General features: G+C 41.1%; 1 protein-coding gene across 9 annotated transcripts in view; it reads right to left on the bottom strand.

Annotated features, from left to right (window-relative positions):
* Window positions 1-19,123, bottom strand: part of smarcd3b (SWI/SNF related, matrix associated, actin dependent regulator of chromatin, subfamily d, member 3b) — a 49,161-nt gene that overhangs the window by 17,011 nt on the left and 13,027 nt on the right. For 4 of the 9 annotated variants that reach the window (XM_046053615.1, XM_046053787.1, XM_046053534.1 and 1 more), the window contains 2 exons: window positions 8,154-8,365; window positions 4,381-4,470 (listed from right to left, as the gene is read on the bottom strand). In XM_046053615.1, the coding sequence (XP_045909571.1) occupies window positions 4,381-4,470; window positions 8,154-8,356 (293 nt within the window). In that variant the 5' untranslated portion in view covers window positions 8,357-8,365. Of the gene's footprint in view, window positions 1-4,380; window positions 4,471-8,153; window positions 8,366-13,326; window positions 13,546-18,125; window positions 18,264-19,123 lie in introns of those variants that run through there. The other 5 variants (XM_046053199.1, XM_046053278.1, XM_046053862.1 and 2 more) reach the window with 4 other exon arrangements.

The raw sequence follows: 19,123 nt of genomic DNA, 5'->3' as shown, positions 1-19,123 counted from the left end.
GACCAGTCAGATGACAGAGGTCGACTCTAAGTGCACACATCAACAAGCTTTCTTACATAGTCAGATGGCTTCCTTCAGTGAACTGAGGTGTTTAGCTATTCTATTTGAAGACAATACTACCAGCCATGTCTTCCTTCTTTTTTGTTTGGATGCTCTGACACAGAACTGCGGGAAAGTGAGCTGTGTGGTTGTTTGTGAGAACCACATGGTCAGCTAGCCGCAGCTAAATCTGTAGTGCACTCGTATTTGAGCATTTACGGTAAATGTTCTGACACTTTTCAGCTCCTTGCTCTCCTACTATCAGCTGCTGTTTCAACAAAGACGGCATTCAGGGTTAAATTCAACCGCGGTGTTGTGTCGGGAGATGCAGTGTCTTAACCAGCGATGAGTAAGAAATACTATGAATAATACATGTAATTTGTTAAGCTATAAGGAGAGGAAAAGTCCTTGCCGCTAGGCTAATTATAGTAGTGTAGTGTTAAATGCCATATAGGCTAACGTTAAAGCTCAAGCTAGTAATGATGACTAAGAAATCAACTAATCTTGACAGTTATTATTAAGCTGAATTTATGCTTCTGTTAAATGTTTTATGTGTGTTAATGGAGTCAATTTAAAGTTAACTTTACTGCACTTAATTAAACATTAAAATTAATGTAGGCTTGTTACTGTTCTTCTTTATCTTCCACAGAAGACAGAGGAGGCAGCATGTGGTGAACATAAGCATATTCATCAGAGGACAAGAAGAAAGGAAGAAGAAGGAGGAGAAGGAGAGAAAACCCCCCCCCCCCCCCAAAAAAAAAACCCAATTCCTTTTATATTTCCCCTTACATGCCTTGTTGTTTATGTTTATGTGTAGGTACAGTGGAAGAATGGGAGAACAGCACATATCTCATCGTTACTGTGTGACTGTAGAGCATGGGAGAACAGGGGGTACTTTTAATACAGCCCACACCCCTAATATTACTGTGTAACTACAGGATAACAAGTGGAGAACATTCAAGATTATGAGAACATTTAAGATTAAGAGAACTGTCTGCATAGTTTATTCATCTTGTGCAATTTGTAAAGAATGAAAATAAATAGGCCTACTAGGCTTCTCTCTACTTTGACATTTAAAATTAGCTGTGTTTGATCCACCTTCATACACGTGAACTTACTACATTACTGTATAACTTGAGAAAGGTAAATTGTTTTCTGCTCCAGCCTGCCTACATGAAAAAACTTTTTACGGTCACTATTGTGGATTAAATGGGCACAGCTGCTGCAGTGCAGGATGAACGAAGAATAGATCAGTTTCTCAACTTATTATTCTGAATCATGCAATGAAGTAGAAGAAATACATAATAAATCCTGGGACAAAATCCTCACAATTGACCCTTCCCTAAGCCACGCCCCCCTTAGTTACTGTTGCTAAGTCAGACAAACTGTCGGACCTGTAGGACTTTTAGCACGGGGCTGCCACTGTCTATTATTGCACTCCCTGGAGAAATATTGTCTAATTTTTGGAAAAAGCGATCTCAGAAAGGAGAGAGTTTTGCAATTGCATTGTGCATTTGAAGTTTGTATTCAGGCTGTCAAACAGATGTGAAAAAATAAAGACAGAAGCCAAAGCCTACCGATCACAGAGTAAAAGTGAACCACCAATTACAGTATTATTGACTATTGAGAAAGAAGACAACGATATTAAGGATCAACACTTCTCCTGTACAGCTCGGTAAGTCTCTGTTCACTATTACAATCATTACAAAGCAGAACAGTTGGGTTATATAACGTTAAATTCAGTAGTAAGTTAGCTAGCGTTAGCTAACTAACATTACATTAGAAACAATAGACTGCCAATATTTTCTTGGATTTGTTTTAGGTTTTGGAAAGTGAATAATTCATACTTCTCCCTTCAACCTCTCTGGGTAGTGACTGTAACTATTAAAAATGCCCCAGGAACTGTGTCTGACCATATCTTACAGCAAAAAAAGCAAGAAAACGACTAATTTTACATTGGAGTCAATGGAGCGCAGCCATGAAAGTGTCGGACCTCAGTTCGAGCGAGGATTACACTGCGCTGTGATTGGCCAGCTGCGTATTCAGATGATGTCATTGTTTATTGTCAACTGTTCAGTTCTGTTTTCCTGCACTGTAACCAGTAGGTACCTAGAATTTTAAGTTTAATACTTGCATATTGCAAACCAAAAGGAGAGAACATAATCAAACAGTTGTTGCCACTGCTCTTTATTCTGGATTAACTGTATCTGAAAAAAAAAACTTTGACCACTGAATCATATGATTGTGAGTCAGTTTAGCTTTCATTAATGCTAAAGTAGTTGCCTTTACATCCAAAGGTGTCTTTGAGGGCGAACTGATAAATGGTAACCAATCTGTTAATGATCACTGTGGAATGTTGTGGAACTCCAGGATGTAGCTGTCCACACATACTGTACAGTTTGTAGCCTAATGAACAATCCTTGTGTTACAGCTGACTTGGGCAGTGAAATGTTTAACTTTTTAATTCATGTGGTCCTAGTTGTCCACAACTCAAATCAACTCAAATCAGAATTTAAGGAGAAATGTGTACTGCAGTACCTCAAGAAGAATTCCTCTAACAAAGGAATGCATTTCAATGTACAGCAATGTACTGCAGTACTTCAATCTAAGTAAAGTAATTTCTCTAACATTTTAGTGTTATTTCACTTTTAATAGGCACATGTAACAAATTTTATACTTCCTGTGTATATAATCCAATTAATCTTATTTTCATACTGTGTATATGTTGTGTTAACACCTTATTTTGAAAACCGGACGTGACGTGTGTGTCTTAATAATTTCACAGAGTCTGACGTAATTTGATAAATTATGTTGTATGTGGTGCAGTGGTTAGCACTATCGCCTCACAGCAAGAAGGTTATGGGTTCGAACCCCGGTTGCCCCGGCCTTTCTGTGTGGAGTTTGCATGTTCTGTCCATGTGGGTTCTCTCCAGGTGCTCCGGCTTCCTCCAACCATCCAAAGACATGCAGACATGTCTCTAAATTGTCCTTAGGTACATACGAAAAGGAAGGAAGACATGGCTGATAGAATTGTCCTCAGATAGAGTTGCTAATCACTTCAATTAAAATACTAAAGGAAGACATCTCTTGTGACTGTGTGGGGAGAAAGAATTGTTGATGTGTGAGTTTAGAGTTGACCTCTGTCGTCTGCCTGATCCACCAATAGGCGATAAGTTGACCCTTTGAGACACAGCCCCTCCTCATTTGCATAATGAGGCAGAAATGCAAGAGAAATGTAAAAAGGACAGGCAGAAATATATAACTATTGTGGAAATAAACAGGGTATAAATGCAAAGGAAGAATAAAACATAAAAAATAAATACATAAAACAAAAGTAATTAATAAAGTTTAAGATTATAACGGACAATAAATAAATAAGGTAATTATTACAGGTAAATAAATAAGGAAGCTAATTAAAAGAGATATATACATTTATGTCTCATTGTATAATTTAATTACTGCCTACATTTATTTATTTACTGTATTTTTTGTGCATTTTATCAGATGATTATTTATTTATTGAGCATTTATTTATTTCTATATTTATTTCCCTTTATGTCAGAATCAGTCCTCCATAGTTTGATACCAGGTGTGGGCGATATGGATAAAACCTTTAGGCCATTTTATATCGTGATATCTATATATATTGTGATTAAAGTTTAAATGGTCTTTACATTTTATGGAAAGAGAAAGATTTCTGGTCTGAATTTTTGTTTTTGACTAATCAAGGTGCATGTTGGTTAATAACATTGCCAGCAATGACCTAGAGCTATTACAGCGATAGATAACATGGTATAAACAACTTTACATTTCTATTGTCTCATGGTGTATATATTGTCATTCCTCCCCCCCCCCCCGAGAAAAATTCTTTAGATTACATTATATTGTATTATATTATGTTTGTAGAAAGGGATTTTTTTGCAGTGTAGAGAAATGTCCTATCACAGAGCACTGCATTGGTCTGTGAAGCAGTATGTTACATCAGCATGCCAAATACTGAAACAAGCCTGCTGCAAGGAGAATTGAAAGATCCGGGGGTGCATTGCAAAGGAAAACACAAACCTGCATCACAACAATCCGCCATTTTAAACTGTTTTTAAGAGGGTTTTTAGATTGAATTCGTCTTCATTTTTCTGTTCTATCTGGAAAAAAAAACTGTTCCCATCATGCCATGCTCCAGTCCAAAGCATGCACCACTACATTTTAGGGGTCAACTTCTATGCCCGTACGTATGGTTGGCCAAAACAACTCATTCAGGGAGTGCTGGGCTCAGGTGAAAGGCTAAATAGGCCAGAGTCATCAAACGTAAGAAAACGGACATGCAGCAGAATAAACTCCTACTTTGATCCGAGCGTGGGATCTGATTGGGGCTCTCTCATGTCCATCTGCCTCGCCGGCATCTCATTGGCTCCGGGGAATCCGACTGGCTTCCTAAGAATTGGTGAGGATTCGAAGGTTGTCCGATTAGAGTTGTGGCGAGACACACACTCAGTGGCAGCAAGTACGTTGTCAGAGGGGAAACACCTGGTGGTTCTGGCTGTTTGTATGTGTGTTAAGTTCAAGGGTCTGTTAGTAGGCGCAAACTCTAAAACTCAGACAAGGGCAGGCACAGGGATGGGCGTGTAACTGTGTCCATGCATGCACAAAGTGCAGCAGAGGAGGACCCGGGAGTCGTCCTGCTCATCTGAGGGACACGCTCATTCAACAAAGTTTCTCCGTGAACCAAAACAATCATGCTTCACACACACAGACAGACAATACACCGACAACGGACACGCTGTGAACTTGTGTAAAAGGGAAAGGAGAAAACACGCAGTGTGCCAGTTTAGCTCTTTTGTTCGGCTCTGAATTGCAAATATGAACGTTCCATTGATGAAGTAATGTCCAGTGGGCTCTCAGGTGCAGATGAAGACAACATGATCGCTATTTTTCACTTTTTCGCTTATTTCCCCAAACCAAATCTTTCTAAGCCTTATAAAGCCAAAAAAACAGCTCCTCACCAGATAATTCTGCTCCGGTCCAGCACTTTAAACCTGTTTCTTTATCACATGAAGCTACCAATGTTCCTAAGCAACCCTACAGTACAAAGGCCAAAATTAACAGCAAAAACCAAGGATCAGAGGTTCATATAAAAGATCAGGGCTTTATAAATAATGCTCCCCTCATGGGAAATAAAAGATGCATGTTTTAGGCCATGTTCAAGGTGACGGCCAACACAGAAAATCTTTGTTAAGAATGTTGTTTGATTACACACTGTCAGAACAGCTTCTTTATATTACATTACAACAGAGCTGCAATGATTAACCAATTAGTTGTTAACTATTAAATTAATCACCAACTATCGTCAAAAAAGATTCCAGTTTCTTACATATGAATTTTTTCTGGTTTCTTTACTCCTCTATGATAGTAAACTGAATATCTTTAGGTTGTGGACAAAACAAGACATTTGAGGACGTCATTTTCACCATTTTATAGACCAAACAACTAATTGATTGATTGATTGAGAAAATAGGATAATAGATTAATCCACAATTAAAATAATCATTAGTTGCAGCCCTACATTACAATCTGCTGTGTGTTTGTTTTGTAGAGAGTGTTAGTGGGAAAGCCCCAAGTAATTTCATGTAACTTAAGAAGTGTTTTACCCTCAGCCTTTGTGATGCAACGGCACACTGTGATGAAACACATAGGATAGGAACTACAATAATAAGTCATTGCTTGGTATAAAAACTATCCAAAATTTAGGTTGTATAAAAATGCAATGAGAAAAGCCAGTCAGGGCACAAGAAGACTTTTTTTCCACATGGCATCATCTTTGCCAGTGAGTATGATAATAAGCATCTGAAATGTTATACTCAGGATGATGCTGAAATATGTTGACAGATTTTTGTCACAGAAACTTTTAACGCACACATAAGATAAATCCAACCAGACAACGTTGCTTTAATATGCTTTTTACGAACCATTGTCTCCAGTACTCCCTGCTACAAGACACACTTACCACAGAGGTAAAAGCCTTTTATCTTATTGTGTTTTGGGGTGATAAAAATGTTTTCTATCTCCTAAAAATTACTTTTATATACAACTAATTTCCAATAGCAAATACCTTTTCTATTAACATAATGAGAAACCGTTGATAATAAATGTATTTTCCTGGTGGGGTAACCACATGTGGGACCTTGGTCTCTAGTGTCAAAGTCCTGTGCCCACCACCCACACTGACCATCTGCCTACGAATTATCTGAGGTATATAAACGTTGCGCTAACTTCCGCACACAAAATGTTTCCGCACAAAACATATAAAGTAGTAGTATATAAACACATTTTCTAGTACACAGAGTTTTCCTAACACTATGCAAAGCAAACCCAAATTAAATCCTATTTTAGTAGCAGCTTTGCGTAGGACACTGTTTGTTCTGCAGAGCGAGTGGGACCATAAGGTCTCAATGACACTGCAAACACAGGTGGCACGTCCTCGGCCGGCAGCCGTGTGGGGTCTGAGCTGGATGGAGTAGAGCGGGAGCATCAACTTGTTTGCCAGAGGACACACACTCTCGCAAAGCAACAGCGAGCCAGAAAGACACCTGGTCAGGTCACCCTGGACCATCGATCAGACCCTCCACAGCCAGCCGGGCCACTCTGGGGGTTGTGGCCCCGACGCCGGACAACATTTCCACTGACCTGTTCGACAAGCCTGCTTAATTGTAAGTGGATCAATCGTGCTGCAGATACTGAGAGAATGAAACCGAGAGAGATAGCGGTCCACTGAGTGCGCATATCGATCTCCTTTCTAATGACCATACCTGCTGCACACTTGTCTCCTAATAGACATCCATCCACTTTATGTATGTGTGGCCGGGATACTGATGTTCAGATCTTTTGTACATGGTAGTCCAATAGCAGACATCAGATAGTATAACAATAAGCCAAAGCACAAAAGTACTAGAGCCTGAACACCTGCAGACAGCAGTGTGGACACCACGTAGACATGACCATGGGGCAAACTAGACGACAAAGACACATAAAGAGTGAACAGGGGGAGAAACATTCGGTAGTGGCAGCACAGAGCAGTGATTAAGGTCAAAACTGTGGCGCAGTGGAAAATGAACAAAAGCTGAAATGACAGCTGAACAGAGACACACAAAGGTCATGGTTTCACTTCTAATCAATACGATCTGATTATGAAGATCAGGCTTTTAGGAGATCACGGTATGGAAGTGGCTTTCAGTGTACCCATGTCCTGTGTTGCTGTAACTTGTGATGATTTTTTGTTATTCATTCATTATATTTCCTTATTCATCAACAATCATTTAAATTCTATATTAAAAAAGGGAGAAATGCTCATCATTACTTCCAATGGCTCAAGGTGACGACTTCAAATAGCTTTTTTTGTCCAATCAAGGTATTCAATTTACATTTATATAAAATAGAGGAAAGCAGGAAATACTCAAATTTGAGAAGTTGGAACAAGCAAATATTTTATTAGCCATGTAGCATGCTGCTAAGGATGGTTATGTTGGTCTTAGGTCCAGTCTGAAATATCTCGACTATTGGAGCAACTATTGGATGGTTAATGATTCGTCTAGCGCCATCATCAGGTTTGTCAATTTCATGTGAAATAAATGTCATTCCAATCACCCCGAGCTGTACTTTGTGTTCAGTGCTAATTAGCAAATGTTAGCACTTCATCATTGTACCTGCTAAACATCAGCATGTTAGCATTGTCATTGTAAGCATGTTAGCAGGCTGATTTGAGCATTTAGCTCAAGTACAGCTTCACATAGCCGAAAACTGTGAGTTTAATCTGGAATTATGTGATCAGAAAATAAGACCACAAAGAATCTGACCAAGAATTTTATTGCTTTTTGATTGGTGCCCAAAAATACTGTGGTTCGATGCCCAGCTCTTACTACATTGCCTACAAATGATTCATGGCCATTTCCATGTTTGGTTCTGAAGATCGATGCCAATAGGAGAACTTCAAAGTGTTACCACAGCCGTTGTGGTCTACGTGATCTCAACCATTACACACAACAGCAGACATGTAAGGAGTTGCTATATGTAAGCCATGCAGTATGTAGATACAGTTGGAGGTCGGCTGGATTCAGACTCACTTTCTGGTCCTGTTCTGGACGGCCTGCTGCTGCTGTTGCTGCTGCTGCTGCTGCTGGACCTGCTGGGAGGGGGCAGGCCTCTTACGACTGGGCTCCATCACCGGGGAGGGCAGGCCGGGCCGCACCGCCGGGCTCCCTCCATACGGGGGGCCGGGGGGGCCCATTGGAGCTCCCTGGTGGGGCATCCTCGCTCCAGATGGCATGCCAGGACGCTGGGCAGAGGAAGCAGGAGAAAAGACAGGTCACATATATTCTCCGCTGTGTTTTCTGATTAATTATAATCACAAATTAGCGCTTCTAAAAATACAACAAAGGAAACATTAGATCAATCGGTAATTTTATGCATTTCCTTCTGACTGATTCAAGGTGGACTAAGGCGAAGTTTTTTGTAAACACACTGATCTTATCTGACAAAATCATTGTGTAGAGCTGCAACAAAGAGTGTCACATCACCTCCTAATCCGGGCCTCACAGATTTTTCCTATAAAAATAAAATTCTGGTGTCCATTCTGGCGACAGATTAAATTTTTCTCGGGAACTAACTAACGAATCTCATTGCTTTTGTAACCTTTGGTAAACTTTCAGTAATCAAACAAAAGCTAAGCTGGTAAACATGAACACCCATTAAGCAATTTTGTGACGTCAATTTTGTGGTTTTCTGTGTTTTGAATCTTTTCCATCAACCATGAAATAAATGGTCTAGTAAAGCTTTAAAAAGTGCCATCCAATATGGGATTTGCTTTTTGTTACATAGTCACATTACATACCAACATGAAATATGGAGCATGTTCTTTTGAACCCTAAAACGTGTCAGTGAAATCATCTGCCAGTGGTGCGAGATACAGATACCATCATTTCAGCTAAAATTATGTGAAAAATAATCTCATGCCTCATTTGTCTTGTTTAAAAGCGACTGTACCGAGAACACGCAGCACTGTCTGATTTAAACAAAAACATCTGAAAAATAGACTAAATGAAGATTTTATTGCAGTGTGCAAACTCACTCACTCACTCTCTCTCACAGACACAAAACACACACACACACACACACACACACATCTCCCTTAACAATGCAAACAGTGTCAGAGTCCACAGTCCCACACTCCCCGTCTTGATGCCTGGGAACAACTGGGGGACTCTCACCTGTGCTTGTCACTCCAGTGGCAGCAGCTGCCTCCCGCCTCAGTTTATTGTCTGTAACCACACTGGGGTTTGTGTGATAGAAAGAAGTTCTTTGACTCCTCTGAACCAGAGCACAGACCGCCTACTGAATGTAAAGAACCCCACCAGAAGGTAAAACACATCTACAGATAATAACCAGTCGTCTAATTACAATAATATATAATATTCAGATATGTTACTTAAATAAAAGTAGCAAGACTGCAGCATAAAAATACTTCCAGAAGTATGAATGTAAGAGAATGGCTCCTGTCAGTATTATAATTTCATATTATAGTATTGGATCATTATTCCTAATTTACAGTGGTAGCACTTTAATGTAATGGCTTGATCAAGAGCGAGCTGATTTTAACTAATTTACATATGGATTACCAAACTACTCCCAACCCCCCAAGGACACAAACGCTCCTGAATTATTTCTTTATCTTGAGGCTTTGTCTTGAAGAAGAGCCATCTTTCCAAAGACAGAGTGAAATGAAAAAGACATTGTTCGACTTCTGATCCTGTGTCTCTGTGTTTATTTCTCTTGCTATATGCTAAATATGTGTAAAACAATGCTTATTTTCTCTTCCTGTAAAACGTAAAAATATTTTTGATGACTCAACTTAAAGGTAATTACAAAAATGTGTCCTATCCAACATGATAGGGAGTGACAAGCGAACTGTCATTTACAACCACACAGATCCCTATCTGGACATGCAAAAAAGTGGTCCTGGCCGTCAAAGAAGGTTACCACATATGTGTCTGTTTATAATTACTCGTGTGTTGTTGTCTGTTCTCATCTCAGGGCGTCAAATACTGACGCTTTCAGAAAGGCTGAAAAAGCGTTATTTGATGCAAAAGGTACCCCTCAGTGTCCATATGAGACGCCCCCGGGCGCGTCCGTATGAGATGCCCTGTCTAGACCCGAAGCTATGTTAGTATACAAGGCATTGACAGCTTCCCGATGCCCTTTACCCTAACTATCACAGTGGTGTGTGCCTAAACCTAAGCAGAGACGTTTTATAGAGGAGAAATGCCACTCAATCACATCCTGAATACAACTCTATGGGGAAAGCCCGTAACTGCAAAGATGGCGGTTATCCCGCCCCTCCTGCTAGAAAGCAAATCGTCTGCTTTTAACAGCAGAAGTGGGAAACATATTTCAGCCAATTGTGTGGTTCCACTGATATTAGGGTCTGTTTTACTTAGAGTGCGCATGCGTGGTAGTAGTGACGCATGCATAGTCAACGCGTTCTCATCTCAGTGCGTTATTACATTAAGGTGTAATTATTTTACGCTAAAGGTACCCTTCAGCGTCGGCACCGCTTTCTACGTCGCAGCAACACAAAGGAGGCAAACCCTACCCACCTAGCCCTGTAGGGTTAGCCGGTCGACATGCATAATGTCCGTGACTTAGGTTTAGGCACCAACATTTCTGAGTGTTATGGTAAGGATAGTCCGAAATAGCTGCCCAGAGGCATTGCCAAGATGGCTGCCGAGTGGCATGACCTATAATGACTTTGAGCTAATGGCCCATTTATACTATATCCTGCGTAGGGTCTACGTGCGTACCTATGCCGTAGGCTACGCACGTAGCCATTCATTTATAGTTGGGCATCGGTGTGTCCGTCATTCTGCAATTACACCCCAAACGCTAGTCGCGGTAGCGCTACAGCGTCAACTGCGTTGACTTTTGCCTGGCGAGCAGGCTAACTTCTGGTTTAGCCCTCCGCTAACGTGAATTACGTGCAGCTGGTATAGCTGTTTCCTATGTTTTTGACTGAGTGGATCACATTCTGATCAAATAAGAAATGAAACAAGTCATTTCGCTGGGGTTATGCCGGTCAAATATATTGATCCACCGTGTTACAGCCGCTGTTTTGGCCGCTAGTAAAAGTTACTTCAAAGCACAGGCACTTCCTGTCGGCTCGGAGGCATTGCGAGGCTACCCAGTCGACCAATCACAGTGCTCACTGTCCGCGTCGCCTCGACGTACGGTTACATTTTTGAGGAGGAGCACGTCAGGCAATTGTATGCAGGTCGACCAGCTAACCCTACAGCTGTGCTAGCAGCTAGGGTTAGCCTCCTTTGTGTTGCTACATTTTCATATTGTTGTCATAGTTAGAAATTAAAAATGTACTGTTGAATAAGGTTTTTCATATCTTAAGTATATTCCTATTACATCATAGTGAACAGTTTCATCTCCAGTGATTAAGAGACATTTTTGTTGTCTTTATTTGAAAGATATGGTTGGATCATTTTGAACAGGCAGATTTGCTGTAACCTTTTTTGACTGACAGAACCACTTCTGCGCATGTGCAGAATGGATCCAGCAGGCAGTACAGATTTGGCACTTACAAATACCACTGACTCCACTTCTCTTAACCTCTCGTAACAAAACCTCGTCAACAAACACAAACCAATAGCTCAGAACAGCGTGCAATCAGTCGCTCCTTCTTCTAAATCCAACTGTGAGATAAATATAGTAATAATCATGTCACAATCTACGGGACTGTCAAAGAAAGCTAATGTAGTCACCTGTGATTAATGTTACTTTTTGACTGAAAAAAAAACTTTCTGTGCACGCTGTTATACCTCAGTTATCACGATGTAGACATTTTACACATTGTCCAAAGACATAAAATTCAAATGAATTTGATGTATATCCCCCAGCCCTGGTGGGTATTATGCTTCCATGCTGCATGTTTTTAAATAATTTTGCCTTTAATCAAATTATAACAAAGCTAATGGGAAACCATGGAGAAAAAAGTGAGGGTGGGGAGTCTCATTAAGGGGCCCATGTCTTCCTTTGCCCTGGGGCTGCTTAGCAGGTTCATCCGGCCCTGACTGTTGTTGTTTGATTTTATCTATGACAAATACAAATTTCATAAACTCATCAAAGAATTTGTATATAAAGTCTGCATAGTACCTATAGCTTTCAGATAAATGCAGAGAAGTAAAAAGTATAAAGTTGCATATAATGGAAGAACTACAGTAGAGTGCAAGTACTACAAACTGTACTTACATAAAGTACTTGGGCACCTTGAGTAAAAGTTCTTAGCTCATTCCACCACTGAAATGCACTGAGCACAAATTGATACAGAAATGGTGATGGTTTTTCAGTAAATATCAAACTATAAATATAAAGGACAGACAACTTAACCAAACTGTTGAGTCTACTTTTCCTTCTACCTCTCTATTATTCAAAAGAACATCTAAAACTTGTCGTTTTGTGCAGCCACGACTTTGTAGAAGACCCAAATGTTCAACAATCACCTTGCAAAAAAAAGAAGTCACAGAAACTGCCAGCTACATTTTTTAACACAATGGGTAAATGTTGTCGAGAGAGAGAGAGAGAGGGCAACTGAAGGAGACAAACCACGACCGCACAGGAAAAACCCCAGGAACCAAACAAAGAGGAAGGTGATAGGGCCCAGTAAGAAACTAATAACCAAACTGCATCCAAATGTAAATGCATGTGTTCACGAGGAGATTTCATTACTCAAAACAGATTATGACAGCATACGGCTGACGTATTATGTGCCCTTTGAAATGGTGACCAGGCAGAGATCCTGTGATAAGAAGCCCGAGCACACGTTGCTGTCACTCTGGCAGGGAGTTTGGTCGGCGAGGGGGGGAGGGGATGTTGGGGATAAGAGCAACTGAGAAGGGTCTCCAAACAGGAGAGGATAACAGGCAACATATGGTCGGGGCCTCCTGCTCGAACGTTGTCACCTTGTGGAGCCATATGAGACCCCTTCTTTTTCTCTCTGCTTCCTACCAAAGCTGGACAATAAAACCCAAACAGGCGTGGACTAGACTTCCAGCAGCCAGACAGAGACTTCTGTTACAAGCATTTGTCTGGAGAATCTGAGCCTTTCAGATAACAGATACAGAAAACCATAGCTGGATAAAGTGTAAGATGAATTTCCCTTAAATACACACACACACACACACACACACACACACACACACATACATACATACAATGAGCGGTACTCTATAATCTGACCTGCTGAACTGACTCCAACACTCTGCCCGGAGCTCTGCCAGCCAGCCAGCCAGCCAGCCAGCAATCGAATCTGCCATGTGGATGGATATCTGAGAAGTGTGCTGGCATCTCTGGAGGGATTCGAAGAGGCCAAACTTAACCCACACTCTACTAAACATATGAATCTGTGGGTTGCAACATGGACGGTCCCTTTAAGGGAGTCGATCGGAGCCCTGGAATCTATTAAAAACTGAAGATGAGGTTAAGATAATTTTCTTTTCATTATAGATTTATCATTTAGTGTATCAAGTGTCAGAAAAGAGGTAAAAATGTCAAACGTTAGACGCAAAGACACAAGTTAACATACTCAAAATTCTTGTTTTATAAGATATTTAGTTTCATTAATTCATCCTTAATTTTGTGTTATTGTGTGGTGTTTTAAATGTAAAAATGTAATTCATATATATGGGTGATAACTATCATGATGATTTGAACAATGTTTTGTTACTAAAATGAGTAATAGAACATGTCAACAGTTTTGCTTGATGTGAAGCATTACACAGCGGAGCACAGTTTATTGCATTCGAAAATCGATTTCATTATTTTACATGCATGTATTTGCTTATTGATTAGAGATTAAACCATTTGGCTGCTCGCGAATTAGCTGATTGACAGAAAATTAATGGGCAGCTATTTTTAATAAATGATCAATAGTTGAAGTCAATTTACAAGCAAGAAACATCAATCATCGTCTGGTTTCAGCTATATAACATGAGAATTTGCTGTTTTTCTTTGTTTTTTTGTTTGTTTTGTTTTTTATATTTTCAATTAATAAATTTAGCAGACACAGTTGTCCAAAGCGATGTATAAATAAGGTGCAATCCAAGCCACAGTAGATCAAGAAAAAGTCTTTGATATACTGAAGTAGTTTCTCTGATTAGATAGTAATCTGAATATCTCAGTTTTAGACTGAGACAGGCATTTGAGGACGTCACCTTCGGCTCTGGGACCTTATCGTCCTGGAATTGGAACCCAGTTTCAGGGATTTAATATCAATTTGATCAAAGTTTAACCAATTTTGCTGATATGAATATCTGAAATAAATTCGCCGTGCCCTAATTGAGATTAGCCTGTTAGCTGATGCTAAAAAACATAAAAGATGCTATAAAAGAAATTTAAAAAGACATGTTCTGTGATAGAGGATCTCAACCATATTTCCCTCTACTACTATCAAATAAAGAGTGATGGGTTTCTCTTGTAGCGTCTAATCAGGTAGTTCTTCTTTTATGTGGTGAAATTTTGAGATATCCAGTAGAGGCAAATGGAATCTCATTTGTGATGCTCAAAACACTGAAAAATTACATTTAATGAGATTCAACAACAGCTTCTCTTTCCCCAAACAAAAAACAGCCTCCCTATTATTCTGGATCCAAAGAACACATTTTGGACAGTTTTCACAGAGACTATTTATTTGGTAAAAAGTAATTTAAATGAGAACTGATCATGGCAAGGTCTGTGGATTATCCAGAGCAACTGGGACATGGTGTTTTCAAAAGACAAGTGTGGCTGTTGAATTTTTATTAAATTTCACTTTCATGCTTTGAGCAACACAGACGAAATTTCTTTCATCTCCATTGTACTGGGGTGGAGGCAAAAAACTCTATTTCACACTCCGTGCAAATAAAAACGAAAACTATCCGCATGGATAGATACCACTGGGTGAACGCACATTTTAAGTTAGGAATTTAGTTTTAATGACAAAGTGGATTTGGGAGTAAAGGTGGCGTTTATGTTCAAAGGTCGCATCTCTTGCTCTCACACAAGCGGACTCTGAATTTACACATGACAAAGCTACAGTGTGTCGTATTATGCTTTGGCTTATCGTGTTTCCCACGCAGAGTGCTAGAAGGTTTTTTGAGCCAGAAAAGTAATACAACAGGGGGGGTAGGAGGTAAGGCAGATAGAAAGAGGAAGAGACCTCAGCCAGGCCTTCAGCCCACCCATCAGTCCTAGAGCCAGACCTCGGCCAAACACACTCCCCCACAACACATACACTGCTGCTGGGAGGCGGGAACACTACGACCTTCGGTACCCACAACAATGTTTGCATATAGCGCACTTCTTTATATTCTTGTGTGAGTAAATGTGTCTGTACACGTGAGTGTTTAAAAGCTTGCCGAAGTGAGGAAACGTCATCCATTGCCACAAGCTAATAAACTCTGCCGAATTGTCCCCATATCCCGTGGTATAAATATTTCTCCATTCTGCAGTACACACAACGAGGAACCTGCCGCAACTATTATAACAAGACTTTTCCGTCTTAAAATGTAGGGGAGAGAAAGAGGAGAGAGGCGGGGGAGAGGCAGGCATGAGAGAAAATAAGCAGAGGGAAATATTTGGCTTGGAGCGGCCAGAGCCTCATCAAGGTTAATTGGTCTGCTGAGAGGACACACTCATCTGGATCATCAATCACCTGGTCCATTGTTTCCTAAAGTCTGCCTCTGTGCGCAGGGCTTCAGCGCCAAAGCTCCTGTAATGACCGCTCCTGTCAGAGAGACAATACCTCATCTTGTTTCAGTGTATAAATCTACCTGGTGTCAGCATGCCCCACATCAGCACTGATTAAAACTGAACTTAGTCAAACTGTGATTTTAAGACATAAAAAGGATTTGACTAACAAATACCACCAAGTCTTTTTGACCTTCTCGATGTACTTGAGAATTAGGAAGTGATGGCAAGTTTCAGGATCTGTGCAAAGGTGAAATTTAGTTCAGCGGAAAGTTAAAACCACATCCAGAATGAGACAGTGTCTATGATGCAGGTATTAGGCCATTAGTCATTACTTTATCAATTAATTGTTGGGTCAATAAAATGTCTGAAAACCAAATCCTTTCATTCAATTAACAGCCTGAAAACATTCAGTTAAGTTTCAGAAAACTAATGAAGTTTTGTCATTTTTGCTTAAAAAAGAACTAACTGATAAACAATTAATCGACCTCTGCTCTACGAATCGTTTCAGCTCTATCAAACTTCTATCCATCCTTGAGATGATTTTAAGGGGTCTGCAATTGATTTTTGTGGGTAGAAAAATCTCTACACTTTTCTAGTGAAATACTGTGTACTTATTATAGAAAGAGATAGCACTGATAATCAACCACAGCGTCCCTGGTTCAAGCCCGATCGTTCCCCATCTGTCTGTCCCCTCACTTCCTGTCATCTCTCCACTGTCAATTCTCTGCTAAAGGCATAAAAAAAACAATATATACATGTATTCAAATGAAACAATCACACATAAAATTGTTCTTCAAATGGACAAATAAATCGAAAGTCTTTTTGACCTTCTCTATGTACTTGAGGATTAGGAAGTTCAGTATCTCCAAAATGAGATGGACATTTATGATTAAATAATACTTTTCAAATTAAGGGCGAGATTTATCCAAATGGTCGCCAGATGATTAACAGGGTAGGAGATAGTAAAAGAGATTCAGCCGCACATAAGCCTGATTTTTTTTGGTCTTTTCTGTAACCTGTAACTGTATTTCCTCGTCATATCTCTTCTGTCAGTTCTCTAATAAAATGCCCCCTAAATACTTCAAAAATAATGACCCATTATTTTTACAATCCATTAATCACTTTCAGGCAACACTTTCTCTGTTTCCAGCTTTTCAAATTCAAGGATTCACTGATTTTCTTAGTCATTTATCAAAAAGAAAAAGCATTGGGTTTTGGATTTTTGGGTTGCACAAAAAAAGAAAAAAACATTTGAAAATTTCACCTTGAGCTTTGGGAAGTTGTGATGAGTATTTTTTCATGATATTTGAACACTGTAAATGATTAAGCAAAAAAAAAAGAAGAATTGTCAAATATTTTGTTATTTTCAGCCGTAAAGATATTTGTATTTAAATGAAAACACTGACTTGTGATGAGGGGTCACAAGTAGAAACATCGTATTTATGGATTATGGAAGCAGTGTTTGGGAATCACTAAATAACGTGTGCATTTACACACCCGAGTCAATGTCTGCTAGAACTTTCAACAGGAAAGTGTCTCTGACCAAGACTTTTACATCACCCTCACCCCTCTAATTCATTTAGCTCATTACCAAAACAAACTACAACCATGTTCTGTTACTAATGCAAAGTATGAGGCTTATGGTAATAGTTGCTTAACCTCAAACCACAAGCAACACTTGACTTGACATTTCATGCTAGCTTCACATGAATGGACTGATTGTTCTGCATGATTTCCAGGATTGGCCGTCTGCCTCGGCTCCGTCTACGCTACTACGTCCGTTTGTCTCGTGACCTTACAGGTTCAAATCCTTCCACCAACCAACAGCACGCTGCCTGGAAGGCTACTCTGACTGTGTTGTTGTGAGTCGACTTGTCATTTCCCCCCTCTTGTCTGTGACTCCTAGGGAAGCATTCAGTGTGCTGCTCTGTTAGCCAAAGGGGGGAGCTGGCTGCTTTCTGCTGCTGCTGCTGCTGCTTAGCTTCTATTCCTACAATTATCCTTTTTTTGTCTTAAGAAATCCTCCGCTCCACATCCTTCTACAGCTCAGCTCCATCCATCCATTTCTGCTCCACTTCTTGTTCTCTCAAGCCATCTCCTAACAGGCTGGGATCCAGGGGGTGGGGGGCTGGAAATAACCTTCACATGGGCAGCTTTACCCAGCTATCTCACACACACAGACCGCTGCTGCTGCCGCCGCTGCTGCTGCTGCGCCGACTCACGCACAAACACACACACACACACACACACACACAGATGCATGCCAGAGCCCAGCTCCCTTCACGGGAATGACGGACAGCGCCACTCACCACTCCATGGACCAGGAACTCAAACAGTTTGCTCTTGGTGGCTTTCCTGGCTCCCCCCGCCGTCTCCTCCGTAGCCATTTGCTCAGTCCCCTCCGTTCACCCTGCTATGTCTCCCCTCTCCTTCTTTTGTCTTTCCCTCTCCCTTCACCCAGCCTCCTGTTCCCCTCCCCTGCTCCACTTTCCTTCTCTTTGTGCTCTCCTTTTCAGCACTGCCTGTCCCTGACTCTCCTTCTCGCTCTGTCTCTCTCTCTTCCCTCCCTCCGACTCTATTTTGAATGTGCAGCAGCCCTGCTGAGTCTCTCACTGTGTCTAGCTCACTTTTTAGTTGAGCTGCCTTTCAGGAGCCCAGCACGTCTCTTGGAGGTGGGGGGGGCTGGGAGGGGGTCTGGCAGGGAGGTTTCAGCCAGCCCACCCTGCCGTTCCCCCGCACAGCTGTTGCATTCCATTGGTAGATAAGGGCATGCGGCGCAGCGAGGCTGCCGTTTGGTCTAAACGGGGGCTGGGGAGGTTTGAATCAGTTAGCCATTCCTCTGCTGCAGCTTCCCCCTGGTGACCGACCCAGAGGCCACGGTCAGCACACACAGAGCTCCGAGTCCTGGGCTCATTCTCAAAAAAAAAGGACATTGGTCTCTTAAAGGGACCACGCTGCATATCATTAACACATGTGTACACACAGAAACTGCCAGATATGATGGAGTCATGACGTGGTGATGATGAGGAGAAGGAGGGGATGGTGGTGTTAATTTCTCAGTTTAAAAGCAAAACAACTGAGTCAGGGGGAAGTATATTTGACAGGTTTGCCTCTCTCACAATAGTCGAGCTAATGTGCTCTAAAGCCATTTCACAAAAGAAAACGGCCACGTCAAGAGCACCTTCATTTGTGTGTGTGTTTCCGTGTGGGGCCTTTTGTCAGAGTGCATTCACAGGTTAGTAGTACCCCCCCCCCCCCCCCCCCCCCCCCCCCCCCCCCCCCCCCCCCCCCCCCCCCCCCCCCCCCC

This window comes from Micropterus dolomieu, linkage group LG01 (assembly GCF_021292245.1).
Source record: "Micropterus dolomieu isolate WLL.071019.BEF.003 ecotype Adirondacks linkage group LG01, ASM2129224v1, whole genome shotgun sequence".
NCBI classification, from domain to species: domain Eukaryota; kingdom Metazoa; phylum Chordata; class Actinopteri; order Centrarchiformes; family Centrarchidae; genus Micropterus; species Micropterus dolomieu.
This window is presented reverse-complemented; position numbering and strand designations above follow the sequence as displayed.